Source organism: Caloenas nicobarica, chromosome 16, assembly GCF_036013445.1.
Source record: "Caloenas nicobarica isolate bCalNic1 chromosome 16, bCalNic1.hap1, whole genome shotgun sequence".
Taxonomy (NCBI): Eukaryota; Metazoa; Chordata; class Aves; order Columbiformes; family Columbidae; genus Caloenas; species Caloenas nicobarica.
Genome location: NC_088260.1, coordinates 10,648,483 through 10,664,154, shown reverse-complemented (window position 1 = coordinate 10,664,154; position 15,672 = coordinate 10,648,483). Strand labels below are relative to the sequence as shown.

Genomic DNA, 15,672 nt, shown 5'->3' with positions numbered 1-15,672 from the left:
GAAACACCCCCAAGATCATTTTTAATAGGGTGTGGAAATAATCTATGATCACAACTGTACTTTAACAAAGGCTTTTTTGCCGGGTGAATTGTCTTTCTTCCCATTCTCTCCCCACCCTTAAATAAATATTTGTTTCAATTCTTTAAACATAGTAAAAGAAGCAGATCACATTACTAGAAAACTGTTTAGCTTAGTGGTCAAGGCTCTCTCCCAGGGAACAACCGAACTTGCCGGTCCAGGCCCCAGCTATCCAACATGTGAGGTTGGAAGTTCAAGGTTTGTTAATTTTGAGGAATGATGTCTCTCACCATGTTCAGCCACGAGGGTCAAAAAAGCCAAGGACAAAGAGGGGGCCGAAGAGCAGAGACTTTGCTCTCTCGGCACATCCTTCCCAAGGAACCCGACCACAAGAGACAATTTCTTTGGCAGGTATTTGGCAGGTCAGCGGTAGGTATCAAACCTCTGAACATTAAACCCAAGCTGTCCAACATCACCTCCTGTGAGCTCTGTCTCCAGCGGCTCTTTCTGCCTTTGGAAAACCAAACAGGAGCAGAAGAAAGATCATGGCTTGGGCTCAGTGGAGGTAACATATTCAAAAAGTGAACGAAGGTTTGTCCCTGGGGATGGAAGCTCTTCTAATCCTCCATGGATCTGCCACTGCCAAGACCTCCTGCAGCGAGCGGCACCTTCCTGAGAGGAGCAGACAGGTCCTTCTCAAAGCAGCACCTGGTTTTGATGAGAGCAGTGTGGGGGTGACAGGAAGGGAAAGGGACAGTCACACGTTTCAGAGAGAGATTCTCCACCAAAGCAGCCCTCAGCACAGCCAAAATAACCAGAAGCACAGATGTGAGGCATTTTGTACCCAAACAGAACACAGTACAATCCACCTGGCCCTGGCCAAAATGCCCCCTTTTTTTTTTTTTTCCCAATGGCTTAGTTCCACTCTAGTATCTTCCAGTCTTACTGGGACAGTCATAGGTGTCCACAAAGGAGGAAGCCAATGACAGCCTCGTGCAGATCAAAAAAAACAAATTTCCAACACAAGTTTGATAGGAAATGTTGGGTGCACTTCTACACAGGCAAACCTTGAAGACAGTTGTAAATATTTAAGCAAAGGTTTTTCAGAAATGGGCATCTTCCACCTGAACAGCAACGAAAGATGTCTTGGCTGGTCCTAGAAGGAACCATGACAACATTGGTGTAGAAAAATCAGGCAGAAGAATAACAGCTGTCGAGTCGGCTTCAAAATGAGGAATGCGAACCAAAACGATCTAGAAATGACTTGGCCACCCCGCTTCTCAGGAGAGGCCGATTCTGGGGAGGAAGACGCACAGCGCAGAGCCTGGCTGCAGGGAGCGGGTGTAGGACACCCACACGGCGCCAGGACCCTGCTCGCCTGCGCTGCAGGTCTGTCTTCAAAACTCCGGGAATGAGACTCGGCCAAGGGACAGAGCCCACCCTGTGGCACAGCCTGCCCAGGTGCTCCTGCCCGCCCTCACACCGCGGGCACCTGGCAAAGATCAAATGACCCACCAAAGACCTGAATGACCATTTCTGCTACCACATTTTTGGCTATCTGCCTACCAGATGCAGAGCACAGAGAACCCTTTGTTCCAGTGGCATTGTTACCACAAGCCAAACAGGCTACTGCCGCAAGAGAGGTGATCAGATTCCCCTTCTCCTCCCCTCCCCATCTGTTCATTGCAACCATCTTATGCGTGAGAATTTGCATAAATTGCCCTCCGATCTGCGGAAGAAAATCCAAAATACAGTTTGGAAATCCACAGCAGGTTGACAAGTAGCTTTGATCCCCGAAATTTCCAGAGAGCGGCAGATTAAGGATTAATTAACATTCTCCCGATCCAAAGTGAGGGAAATCACGCCCACCATAAGCACAGGAACAAGTCTTCCTTTAAAGAAATTCCCCATCGGTATCTAAAGGTTCTCCCATTAGTCAGCAGGAAAACTCATTTCACACACTCAGGTCAACCACATCATTTTTCTGGCAGGTGTACGTGACTATGCATTTGTGGCAAACACTCCAATCCTCACTGAATCCAGCGCCTTGGATATGGTGGTTTTCTCTTGGGGTGGGATGGTACGAGAGTCGTTGCCCGAGCGAGACCTCAGAACCTGTTTCAGGCAAACAGTTTAGAATTTGGACTGAGTATTAGATGGCAGCCTAAAGGTCAGAATCATCCTCCGACCTCAGCAGATCTTTTTTCTTGTTTGCTTCCAGGATATTTTTAGAGAGCAGACCTCTCTCTGGGCACGATATGCTTAAGAGAGGGGCTGAGCTTTCGTGACCGACTCATCCCCACACGCAGATCACCTGCACGCCCAGGGAGAGAAGCAGACTGGTTTCAGACACTTTTCAAGCAGCTTTGGAGCCACAACTGATTAGTGAGTCATGCAAAGACGTCATTGTGAATATATTTCTTGCACTTCTACTTCACGAAATGCAAAAGCTCACAAGAAAACACCTGAACTGGGTCCACGTCCCACTTCTTCCAGTAACTCTGCATTTCTAGTTTCTGAAAGGACCAACTTCTCTCCCAATGACAAACAAAGGACTGGCTGCACCATGTCAGAGCAGAGGTCCACCTTGCCCAATACCCCCCAAGATACCAACCAACAACAGACACCTTTGAAAGAACATAAAAGACAAGGCAAGGATATTATGACAGACCCCAGAATACTCCATCATCTTCCAGCCATTTGTGATTCAGGGATTTCCTGAACTCAACAGGGTGTCTGTGTATTTAGAAGACCTTCCATGAATTTGTCCAATCGTTTTGGAGCCTATGCAAATTTTAGCAACAACAGCCTGGGGCAAAGATTTCACAGCTTAGATAAGCTCCATGACAAAAAGACCTTATTTGTTCTGAGCCTCCTATCTCACAATTTATTTGACTTTACTGCAAAGCCTCATCCAACCAACCCTTGAAAAAGACAGATGATCTGAGTTTCTTCAGTTACAATTTGAAACAAGTAACTTGCTTACAAGATCAGAGACCCAATGGTCCATAGAAATTACCCTGATGGAGAACTGCTTTCCCCTCTAAAAATAATACAAACCAACATGTTCCCACGGGTTGAAGTAGCAAAGGAGGAAGCAGGGACACGAGCTCCTCTGAGGCGTCCTCATTCATGTTGGACTAGACAGAGGACTAGCTGTGCTTGAGGTGGTAGGGGCAAGACATCTTCCTTCTCTGTTTCTGGTTTTGGTGAGGGTGGCAGCCTCAATCCAGAGAGGCTGTTGAAATACTTCCCTGTGCAGTCTAAAGATCTCCAACACCATCCAACTTAAGCCAAGACACTTGGCTACACACACTGTGAATGCAATTCTTGCCAGGACTTCTGTCCTACAGTTGAAAAAATAATCTCCTTTAGAAAGCATGTCCATGGCCTTAGCTTGCATCTCAGAGAGATTCGAGTTTTGGAGCCAGAAGTGTTTCCTAGAGATCCCGCTATGTTTAAAGTGCAAGCAGCTGCACCTGACAAACCAGAGCCAGCTTGAGAGCTTTTCTCAGTCTCTCTCACTCTACTAAAAAACCCCTTTGTATTTTCTTCCTCAGGAAAACAGCAGCCCATATTTTTCATTCACAGTTTTGGAAGGAAAAAAAAAAAAACACAAAGTGACCCTTCTTTGAAGCAGAGAAACTCACACTGTATTTGGGATCCTCTTTGAAGCTTCACCTTTTGTGCCTGTTATTTTGATATGAAGAACTGGGGTGCCAGCCTCTCCCTTTCTTCCTTTATCCCTAGGTAATACTCATGGATTTCCTCCTCATACATTTTCATTTTTCTTTTGTCACTTCCATTTTACAAAGCTGAGAGAAGGGCTTGGACACAGCAAGGAAAGAAAACAAAACAAAAATAGGAGAGTAAGCAGAAATGCCAAAATGGGAAAATCAGACTTGGGAATTTTGTTTTATGAAATGGGAAACCATTTCATCTCCAGCTCAACCAAACTTCCATTTTTTTTTTCCTGCTAATGCACACACAAGCTGTGTTGTTTCTGACCCAAGATGCACCAGCGCTAGCTACCTTGGTAGACTTGTGAACTGCAGTTCACAGATTTGGACTGGAGAGAACATCACGATAATCTAATTTGACCTCATCTGTACTGCAGGCCACAGCACTTCCCCTTGTAATTCCTACAGCATGTGCGTGCTTTCTGTCTGGACTAAAATGTATTTGTCAAAAAGCATCTATCCTAATTTAAAGGCCTTAAGTGGTGGCAAATCTAACACACACTTAGGCTTGCAGCCTGAGGGTTAGCTAGAAGATAACCTGCGTGCAAAACCCATTCAGCAGGCCGTGCTCCCTTGTCCTCAGAGGCAGAGGATGATCTCTGCCTGAAGTCGAGATCCACGCTGAGCTTGCCACTGGATTCTCAAAGATTGACTAAAAATCACCGCCGGGAATCTGGTACCTGTGGAATCGGGTGGAATCAAGGCAGGATGACTTATGCTCCCCTCTCTCTCCTCTCTAGATCCTAAGCATTCCCATGCTTTCCTGGACAGGCAGAAGAAATGAGGAGCAATTTTTCGCCTCTCTCCTAGAAAATGCTGGGGCACAGACAAACGGAGGGAACACAGACAAAGCCATTTCCTTGGGGGGTAAGTCCTCTAGAAGGGCAACCTTACCAATTCCTTTTCACACAGTCCCAATCCAATTCCAGAAGTAGTACTGGCCCAAATGACTTAGAAAAGATTTTTTCAGGCAGGCTTTCTGGGATGAGGATAATACAGCTGAAGCTTCAGCACCTCTCACTAAACGTGCCATAAATTGAGGAGATGAAGTCTGCAGAGTTGGGTGCCCAGAGCACCTCTGAAGAAGAGATCCTAGGAGACCTCTGAAAGCCAGGAGGCCCCAGAGCATCACAAACAAACACTCAAAGAGCCTGTGTACCAAAATCATGTTCTCCATGAGTCACATCTGCAACTGATGGCAACAGGCTTTTCTTAGCCCTGGAAACCACAGAGCAGCACATTTGGAGCTCAGAACCCCAGAGCTGATGGCCGTGGAGGTTTTCCTCTGAAACACACCTTCCCACTGATCCCGTGCATCAGCCATATGGAGCTACCGACTGGAGAGAATTCCTCAGGAAACACTTCTCCTGGCCTTGGGTGAATTACTTGAGGCTTCATCTGGAAGATGGTTACAGGCCAAGAACGCTGCTTTATACAAGAGCTCTGAGGAGTCTCTCCTCAGCTGAAACGGCCAGATGAGTCAGAAAACTGCCCCAAAAATGGAGAGTCAATCTGACCAGCCCTGACCTCTCCCCACAGAAACTCCCCAGAGCCAAGAGGCAGCTGCATCGGCCTCATGCAGATTTTGAGCGCCGGATGTTGTCCAGGATGCTAATTCTTCGGAAATGAATTGCACTGAGCTATGCAGAACTCTCCCTTCTGCCCAGTCCCAAGAAAACAATCTGATACAACCAGTTCTCGCCAGTCTCCTGACGTCAGGACACCTTTCAGCACATGACCATTAAACAAGAGGAACATTAACAGCATAACACCCCAAAAGAACTGGAAAGTGCTTCTCAGTCTAGAGCAACTGTAACTGCTTGTAAACAGAGTACTATGTGATGTGCTTCTGCTTCAAATGATCAGAGGTACAGCGAAGGTTAAAAGGTGATTGATCACACCTGAGACATTTTGTTTTGCTATCAAACGCATCCATCAGCAGTGCAGAAGCACACGCAAGTCACACTAACAACCTTCAGACTACACAGACACATGGACAACACCATCTTTAATGGTGACACCTTCAGTGACACCACGTAGAAGCTCTTGGGGACACAACACAGTTTGCTTATTTCTAACAGAAAATAAAACCACACAGAGCTAATGACCAGCAAACATGGAGATATGTGACCACTTGCCATTGCCACTTTCTCTTAGGACTGAACAGAACTACAAAGGAGTCCCACTTTGCAGACACGATAGCATCCCAGGACATGCAGATTTGACTTCAGAAGCTGAAGAAAGGTAGAGCAAACACTTGTTCCAAACTTTCTGCCCAGAAGTTCCAACGATACGGCAAAACTGGTTACAAAACTCTCCTTCCTTCCACCAATTAATGTGCCTTTACATAACATCACCCTTTTGCAGGTTCTTTCAGACGAAAATTAATACTAAAGCCTTCATCCCTCACATTCTACAGTTCCTGTGGTAGTTTCCTCCACACCCATGATGCTGTCAGCAATGTCCTGGCCAGATTACTGCCCAGCAAACTGCGTTCTGCCCCCACAACTGGGCAGGAAGTTCCCAACAGCTACAGAATACAACACTTCCCACCCCAAACAGCAAAGCCATGCACAACACCACCAAACAACAGCCAAATACAGTGCCCCCTGCCCCAGAGGTGACCGCCTTCAGCATTTGGATACAATGATCCCCTTCAGTTCATAATCCCATGAAAAATCTTGGGATCCTTTAGTCTATACTACTGAGGTTGCTCCTGGGGATGCTCACAACCTCCTGACGCAGCTGAGAGGCCAAGACTGAGCCCCCTTCTGTCCTCTGATTTGATCCCAACTCACAATTTGCACACCTGGCTGTCACGGACCACGGCACAAGTGACTTCCATCCACAGAAGCCCCCCCTTCCCTGAGCTGCACCATGACAAGGGACAGACGTAGTGCCGGATTTTCTTCAAGCAGCCAAAACTAAGATCACCACTTGCCCAAGACTCAGCAGGAGAAGTTTCAGGACCAAAAGGCTTATTTTTAATAAAGGATTACTGAAATATCAATCGTAAGGCTTAAGAGTTAGAAACCGGCCACAGTCACAGGTTTGATGCTACAGCCACTCTGTTAGGAGTATCTACAAACCTTCCTCCAGCGTTTGAACAAACTGCACATCTGCAGGCCATAAGTGGCCTCTGGATAGAGAAACACTGGAAAACCCTCAGCCCAGGTCCTACTGACTCCAGGAACAAGCACAAACTCTTTGTTTCAAATCATCACAGGGCAGGAGTCACTGGCTGTAGTCCCTGCAAAGACATTACAGCCACCCAGCATCTGTAACTGACCTCCAGCCTACTTAACCTCACGCAAAACACTCGCAAGCTCCTAATCTCACCTCTACAGAAGTTCAGAAAACTCGGTTTTGCCCCAGAAGCAACAGCTTTGATCCAACACCACTCAAGAGACTTACCTTCCCAAACTGCTCGAAATACTGTTTCACATCCTCCACAGTAGTGTTCACAGACAGACCACCCACAAATATCTTCTTCGTTCGGGTCACCATCTGGAAAAGGGAAGGACAGGAATCCACTGAATAAACCCAGAGTGAGCGGAGAACAAGATTCAAAAGGCCACTAACTTCCGTCTGCTGCCAGGACCGCCTGCCCCTTTGCTGCAGCTGAGCTTCCACCTTCCTGAAGCCCTCTGGCCAAACACGGCTGGCAGATCTGTCCCACGCCAGATCCCAATTCATGCTCTCGCCCCATCGTGCTTGCCAGTGCCCAGCCACCACGTTCTCCTCGGACAGCACGTCACCTCTCCCCGCACTAACCTGCTGCTGCTCTCTCGGCACCTTCACCCTGCCCTGAAGACGCAGGACACGACTGTCCCCTCCCCAGCCCTCCAGCCGTCCCCACAGCTCTGTCACCCAGCACAGCCAGCCTCCTCCAGGCCCCCTGAGATGCCTGCTCTGCTTCCCAGAGCGGAGAGACAGGCAGGAGGCCCTCCGAGCTCACAAACTGCAAATTATCTGGTCTTGCATGGAATAAGCCTCATTTCTCACCCATTCCCCAGTCAACTCCCAGTTAAATCTCTTTTGCCTGTACAAGAAGGCGAAAAGAACATTCCTCTGCCCCTTGTCATTCACATGGCTGGGACAAGGAAGAAAACTAACTACCCTGAGCGGGGCCATTGCTGCCAGGCGGAGGCACACCAATGTCCTTTGAACCGGCTCTCCAGCTGCATCCTCCCCTTAGCTGCTTGGCTACACCCCTGCTCTCAGAGGAACACATGGTCCTAATTACCCCAAGGAGCACAGGGCTAATCCGCAGCAATTCCCTGGCTTGGAGAGCAGCCCGTTCTAACACTAAAGCACCTTCTGTCACCAAACTGCTTAATGGAATTAACCCAATTCCTACCATGTGCTTCCTGGCTCCAGTTACTCGGGATACCTGCTCACCAATTGTTCTTGGTGCCTGATCCCCCCACTTCCCTCCCGGCACCAGTCTCCCCTTCCTTCTCTGTTCCTTGACACTGCTGCTCCCCAGCTCTTCTCCCATGACAGCACTTGGAATTGAGACTCTGAACTTTAAAAACTCCCATCCAAGAGCAAAGTTAAAGGCAGACCCAAAGTCTAAAGGCAGTCTCCAGCCCGCTGATGGCTCCTCGGTTCAAACTTTCCAGCTGCAAGCCTGGAAAAAGTTCCTGCAACTGCAGATTTCAGTGCCAGAGCCCTGTGTAGATCAAGTCCAACACCAAACTCCTTCTGCCTTTTCCAGTGCTGAAGAACACGAGGGCATCTCACAAAACGAAACCTTTCTACCCTTCTCTCTGCCATACACCTATTTGTACACGCACATGTGCACACACACAACCTTCTTTCCACCTGTATCATGCCCCAGCACGGAGCTGTTCTGAGTCTCCTTAGTCCTGAAACTTCCAGACACTGGCTGCAACTCCAAAAGGACTAAGCTCACCACGGGCAGCACTTATTTCACCAACTCTAACTAGTGCATCCCAAAGTACAACTAAGAGGCCTCCCAGCTCCTCCAGTGCCATGCAAACCCCCAGCACTGCAAGCCCAGTGGGAGCGCACATAGCGCAGCACGTCAGGCTGGGGTGCAGCACAGCAGCTCCCACCCCAGGTGAGTCCTGAGCAAACCCCAGGGAGCAGCTCCATCGCATGCACTGGACAAGATTCACCGCCACAAATTTCACCCTTTGGAGTGGCGAGGGCTGCCCGCAGTGCTTACCTTGGGCTGTGCTCGGCGGGGGAACGCTACCTTCGGGTCAATCTGAAAGAGATGCAGGGAAGAACAGGTGAACACACTTTTGCTGCCTGTTTACAGATGCTGGGTTTTCCTCTATGCACACAGCTGTCTCTGCCCACGTGGCACCTTCTTAGAAACCCAAACAATCTACCTGAGGTGCGTAAAACGAAGCTGGCCGCAGACATCTTTCCCCCTCAGTAAGGTGTAATCCAGGGAGACTACAAGTCCCAGCATGCAGTGGTCTGTCTCCTGCTGAGCGCTGGCCAGACGCACCAGAGAGCCCATCACATGCTGGGATTAACAGGCTCGGCTGCACCCTCCCGCTCGGCCTGCCCCTGGGTGCCCTGCATCACTGGCCTCATCTTAAAAGCGCTTTCGTTTGCCTTTTTGCTGTCCCCTTTCACTACACCTACAAGTCCAGGGCTCACCTGGGCAGTAACAGGACAGAAAAGAGGCAGCACACAAAAAGCCAAACATTCCATGCCACAAAACACAGGGTGAAGAAATAAAAGAGCAGACAGGATGGCACAAATTAAACGGAGGAGCCCAAAGCCCAGCGGGCTGTGGAGGCTGCGGCGGCAGGGCAGCGTGCTGCCCCTCTCCCCAGGCAGCGCCGCACACAATGAGGCGATGCCTCCCTGCGCAGGCTGAGCCTCCATTGTGCCTGCTCAGCCTCTCTATAAACCTGCTGCCGGTCCCCGCGCCGCCATCCAGGTGCCGTGCGTTCTGCTGGGCTCAGCACGGCCGAGCATGCGCCTGCACCGGCCTCACCACAAAAGCCGGGACAACACTAATGCAGCCGCAAGCCAAATGCCCATGAAGCCTCCTCTTCTCCTCAGTCACCACCTCTTTCTTTACAGCCTATTTTTACAGCAACTCCTGTAAAGTTACATCACATCGGGGATGATCCAGAGCTACAAATCAGCTTACAAAGACCTGTGGTAAAGGCAGGTCTGGCTCATCCCCACGCTTGGACAGGCTGTGGCTGGGAGGGCAGCCCAGAGCGTCGTCCCATCAGCCCGGCAGCTCGAACAGCCCAAAAGGAAGCCGTGTTTCTCCAGCTCCTCTCGCCGCTTTGTTCAGCTTTCCAGCCTGGCCGCCCTCCCGTCCCACATCCTTTCACTTGTCACACAGCCCTGCAGTTCAGCCTCCCCGTGCCCTTCCACCAGCTCCTCTCCCTGCCTTCCCCACCTCCGTCCTGACTCACAGCCTACAACGTAAATAAACTCAGTACGTAAGTAAACAGAGGCAAAAGTGAAGAGCACAAATAAACTCAAAAATAAACCTCCCTCTCCAAGCTCCAAGCGCCAGCAGATTAACATACCCTCCGGTGCCTCCCTGGGGCACCTGAACCTTCCTGTCCCTCCCCTCCTCGCACAGACCCCCCCACCGCTTCCTGGCCAGTGCTGACACCCACGGCGAATTCTGAGGACAGGGGACGGCAGGAGACCAGGAGGTTGATGGCAGATAATAAGCAAAAACAATAATCTACTGTCTTTTACTTCTCAGCCAGTGTCATTCAGCTCCTGCCAAGAAGATGCTTTCATACTCAGCAATGCTAAGCTCAGCCTCATTTTCTCATTACCCTGAGTGTGATCAACTGGGCAGAGATAACGCGTTCTCCCGGCTGGAGGGAGCAGGCAGTCATTTCACAAATTCTTCTGCACAACCAGCTATTGTTGCAGGTAGAGGGAGGCTGGGGTGACCGACTGCAGGGGCAGCCCTGGGAACATGCGGAGAGGAGCAAGTTCAGTGCCAGACTCAAGTTACTCGAACTGGACTGGTCCTCAGTGGCTGGAGTCTTTCTAATTAAAGCAAAAGCACTGGTACCTTATTCCCCCATTTCTGGTGTCAAAACAAACAGCCCAGGAAGAGTTGTGTTTCAGTGTCACCCACCGACTTAATAGATCCTTTTTACACACCTAGATAGAAATCTGCTAAGAGTAAGAGCATTCAGAAGTGCTCAGATTGTATCCAAAAAAACAAAACCGCAGGATCAGGCTGCAGCGGGGGGAAGTCACTTGAGCTCAAACCACTTCCACTGCACCCCACAAGGCTTTGGGGACGAGGAATCCCGCTGATGTCGCAGGTGGGCCAAGCCAGCTGGCCAGGCTCCTCAGTAATGCTCTTCGGGCCACCTACAGCAACATTTAACAGTGCGGGCCACATAACTCCTGTGTGAACCCAGCTGGTATCGCTGCCCCCAAAACAGGGGCAGAACAGGGAAGGACCCGTGACACCTCAGGACTGGGTTTCTTCGTTCATCGCACCTCCACGGCTACATTTGCTCTGTTAGTCAGCGCTGCCCCAGAGCCACAGATCGCTCTCTCCGCCACAAAAGACAAACCCAGCAAAAACTCAGTAACGGCAACAAAGAAACGACAGGGCGACCCAGCACCGCCAAGCCCGCTCTTCCCAGAGCACATAAAGCAGCAGCTCAAGGCAGCGGCCAGCTGCAGCTTTACAAAGTCACGCAAATCTTTTACCTTGAGACTGCAAAGCCAATTCTCATATCAAGCATTTCCATAAATAACTCTGTAGGCTGGTGCTATCTAGCTTAAAAACAAAGAGGAGTCTGAAAAGCACAAGGTTTCTCCAGAGAATCAGGCCAACAGCCCTCGTTAGGGCAGGAATTATCAGAAAACAATGAAGCAACAAGTTGGGCAGACACTGTCTATCAAATGCTGTTTGCCAGGAGACACTGAGCCTTGAGAGAAGACTGTCCTTTCGGGACACTGGGCCTTTTCCTGTGAAGTTTCATAAAACTCTAAATTAGGATTCAGATGAGTTTGTGTCATTTAACCCATGACTCACAGCAGAGCCTGTCAGCTCAGCAGGGAAAAGCTGTTTGGAGGCTCCATGTGGCACCACAAGACCAACTTCTCACCAGGCAAAACACCCCAAAACATCTGACCCAGCTGAAAACCATACTAAATTAAAAAAAAAAAAAATTAAAAAAAGGAGGAAGAGGATCGAAGTTCCTAACAAAGGAAGGGCCCTGGCGAAACTGCCCCCATTCTGCCGCGCCAGCGGGGCGAGCAGAGCAGATGCAGCCGGGAATTTCAATGGCCGGGCAGTCCCCTGCACCACGAGGCCCTTCTGTTCTCCCACCCGTCCCTCCCCACCCTCGAGGGCCGCACAGTGGGACACGGAGCGGATTCGCACAGGCGGCAGCGGCGGCACGGGGAGAAGAATGGAGACAGTGGGTTTCAGCTTGCTCCGAGCCCCAAAATGCTTTTGGGATTAGCGCTACAACAGACATCCATCACTTGCCTTTCCAAGAGAGGTCTATGCCAGCCCACAGACTCATGACGGGACTAGCTGAGCAGACACCGTGTTTACATAGGCTAGTAAAAAAAAAGAAAGAGGAAAAAAAAAAGAAAGCCCTGGGCCCTCCTCAAAACACTTTACCATAACCCTCCCCCAGAGCAAAACTCACTTTACATCACTCCTGAAAGGAGGAGGGCTGGAGTCCTGGGGACCCAGCCTCGGCCAGGAAGGCTGGAGAGGTTTAACCGGGAGCTCCCGTGGGGAGGAAGGACCTGTGCACATCAAAGGGAGCGATCCAAGCAGTTAAACAGGAACAGACATAAATCTCGCTGCAACTCGCACCGTAAACCCTAAGAAAGCGGGTCTTGCTCTCCCGCCCTCTCCCTTCTGCTGCGATAAAGGCCAAGACGCCTGAGCCACACGCTGCAAGAAATAAAGTTGCACGTTTGGACTCCTCAGTAGCCCGTGCCATGAGCCGGAACGTCTCCCCTCACCGTGCCTCCCCCTCGCAGCCCCACCGCTCCCCCACCCCTACCCTCACCTTCACCCCGGGGCAGCAATAAGGAAAAGGAATTCAGGGGAAGGCAAGTGCGAAAACTACAGAGAAGGGACCTCCCACTCAGACACCTCACCCCCACACCCCAAAACAGCCCACACATCTCCCGAGCACCGCAGATTTGCAAGGCAGGATGGGGCACGACATGCCACCAACCCAGGGAGCCACCGAAATCTTTCTGTTGGCCCAGCCGGGGCTCCTCATCAGCCCCCGCTTGCGGAGCATGGGCTGGAGCTGCAGCTGCTCCAAGAGGCCAGTGGTGGCCCACATGGGCGGGCGCTGGCCATGCTCGGAGACAATAAAGTCTTGAACCTCCATGACCGTTACAAAAACTTCGCCTGGGAAAACCACGGGAGAGTCTCTGGGGCGCGCGGCACGGAGGGTCTCTGCCGAGGGGAGGGCACGGGCCGCCACGGCCAGGGAAGCAGAGCCTGGGTGGTGGGGACAGCACCCCTGGGGTGCTTGGCAGCGCACGGGGGGCAGGGGCAGCTCCCCTCTCCCCAAACGCAGCCACATCCATTTCCCAGTGCCAGTCATCGCCCCAAACGTGTTCAGGTGTCCCAGCTCCAAGGGGATCACGGTCACTCCTCAGACGGGCCTTACAACCGCTGGGCAGGAGGAAAACCGTCACCGGGATCTGCAGACCCACGCCAGGACACGGACCCTGGGTCGACGGCGAGCCCGGTGCTCGGGCAGCAGCCAGGCTACTCGCCGGTAAGCGGGACGGAGAAGGGGCTGACCGATCCGTACCAGAAATCGATAGTTTACAACCTCTAACTGGAAATCAAACACCGCAATCGATGGCTGCTCCGAGCACAGCCGCTCCGCCGGCAAATGCACCCCTCGGATGAGAGAAGTCATCTCACCGTCTTGGAGTCCAGTTCATGTCTGGATTGGGCCAGGACCTTGTCGACGCCAGCCTGGTCCATGAACGTGACGAACCCGAAGCCCCTGAGCCCCGCAGCCCGGGCAGGAGAGGGGATGTAGAGAGAAGAGAGAAAGTTGGTTAAAGTGGCGGCCGGGCCACGGCGGGGGCGAAGGGAGGCGCGGGCCCGGCCTCTCACCTGGATCTCTTTGTCAGCGGGTCCCGCATCACCAGGCACTCCTTCACCTCTCCGAACTGGCTGAAGTACTCCCGCAAGCCCTCTGCAAGCACAGCGCCCACCGTTGGGTGGCCCGGCCCGGCCCGGCCCCGCCGCCCCCGCCGAGCTCGGCCCCGGCCCCACCACCCCCGGCCCCGGCGGCAGGTGCGGGGCTGCCCGGGCGCTCACCTTGCGTGGTCTGCCAGCTCAGTCCCCCGATGAACATTTTGCTGCGGGAGGAAGGACAGAGCGGTGAGCGGGGCCGCGCCGGGGGGCCGCGGCGCCCCGCGGGGGTGGCGGCGGCGGCGGCGGCGGGGCCGGGCGGGGAGGGGAGGGCGCGGATCGGCCATGTTGGCAGCGGCACCGCCGCCGCCGCCGCCGCGCCTGCCCGGGCCGGGCGGCCGGGGCCGGGGGGAGGGGGCGGCCGCGGCCGGGGGTGTGGGGAGGGGGGCGGCGGGGGCGGCGGTACCAGGGGTCGTGCGGGGAGTCCGGGGAGGCGAGGCCGGGCTGGCTGCCGTCTGTCTCCATTCGGACCTCTTCTCCCTGCGAGGAGCGGCGCCGCACTCCCGGGGCAGATGAGCGCTGGAAAAGGGGCCGGACGGACAGGCCATGCTGCCCCCTCCCCCGACCCCTCTCCGCCGGGCGGGGAGGGAGCGAGGGAGGAGGGCCCGGCGGGCACAACCTGCCCGGCTCCTCCCACCCCCGCCGGCCCGCCGGCCGCCCTGCGCATAAAACCCGCCGGCGGCGCCGGGGCCGAGCACCGGGAGCCGCGCCCGCACCGCGCCGAGGGAGCGCGCCCGGCGCCGGGCACGGCGGCGGGAGCAGCCCGGCAGCCCGCGGCCGCTTTGTCCCCGGCCGCTTTGTCCCCGGCCGCGCCGCCCGCACCTGCCCCGGGGCGGCGGACAAAGGGCGGCGGGCTCAGCCCCGCCGCGGCGGAGCGAGGCCCGGCCCGGGGCGCTCGGGCTTGCCGCGGCGGACCCCGAAGACCCCGGCCGGGACCCCCTCGGTCTCTCACCGCCGCCGAGCGAGCGCCGGCACCGGGCGGGTTAAAGCCGGCACGGGGAGGGCCCGGGACCGGCCCTCGCCGCCGTGGGCGCTGCCAGGGCGGGACCGGAGCTGCCCTCCTCGCCCCCAGCTCGGCGGTGGGCACCGGGGAGCCCCAGCGCCTGCACCCGAGGCGCCTTCCCGGAGCCCCGGTACCTCCGTGCCCCCCCGCAGCCCGCGGGGACCCTGCGGGGACCGGGCTGCACCGGCCGCAGGCCCCGAGCAAAGCTGGTGCTGGGCGCCGGCTCAGAGCCCCGCAGCACAGGTAGGCGCAGCCCAGCCTGACCCGCGGCTCTCCAGGGAGGGCAGCCAGGCTGGCCCCCAAGTCCCCGCGTGGCTTCTCACTCGTTTGAATTAACAGATAGACTTGTGCCAAGCTCCAGCCTCTCTCCGCTGCCACAGAAGTTCAGGCACGTACTGGTGGCTTCTGTAGCAGGTCTATGTGCTCTCTGCCTCTGTGCTTGGGCAGCCCGGCCTGGGTGGCTGGAGGAGCTCAGCAAGGAAGAAATGAAGTGCTGGTGGTTAGATGTAAAACTGTAGTCAGATGGGAGTTGTAGCCTCTCCTGACTATGCTGGGCATCGCCCTGAGAGAAGGCACTTGTTTGTGTGTGTGGCATATCAGAACAGCCATGCACAAAACCTCTGGTGTCAGTAGCTGTGAGCCCCTCTCATTGCAAGGGGGTATCACAGGGCACAAGTATGCCGCTGTGCTGCCAAATACTCCCCGCACACCCCTCTAGCTCTACACCT

At 53.7% G+C, this 15,672-nt stretch overlaps 1 protein-coding gene across 3 annotated transcripts in view; it reads right to left on the bottom strand.

The window, feature by feature from the left end:
* MSI1 (musashi RNA binding protein 1) overlaps positions 1-14,498 on the bottom strand; it is a 29,438-nt gene extending 14,940 nt beyond the window's left edge. For 2 of the 3 annotated variants that reach the window (XM_065646575.1, XM_065646576.1), the window contains exons 1-6: positions 14,348-14,498; positions 14,068-14,108; positions 13,861-13,942; positions 13,663-13,747; positions 8,953-8,994; positions 7,173-7,265 (exon numbers count right to left, since the gene is read on the bottom strand). In XM_065646575.1, the coding sequence (XP_065502647.1) occupies positions 7,173-7,265; positions 8,953-8,994; positions 13,663-13,747; positions 13,861-13,942; positions 14,068-14,108; positions 14,348-14,406 (402 nt within the window). In that variant the 5' untranslated portion in view covers positions 14,407-14,498. The remainder of the gene's footprint in view (positions 1-7,172; positions 7,266-8,952; positions 8,995-13,662; positions 13,748-13,860; positions 13,943-14,067; positions 14,109-14,347) is intronic. The other variant, XM_065646577.1, reaches the window with a different exon arrangement.
* Positions 14,499-15,672: the final 1,174 nt, after the last annotated feature.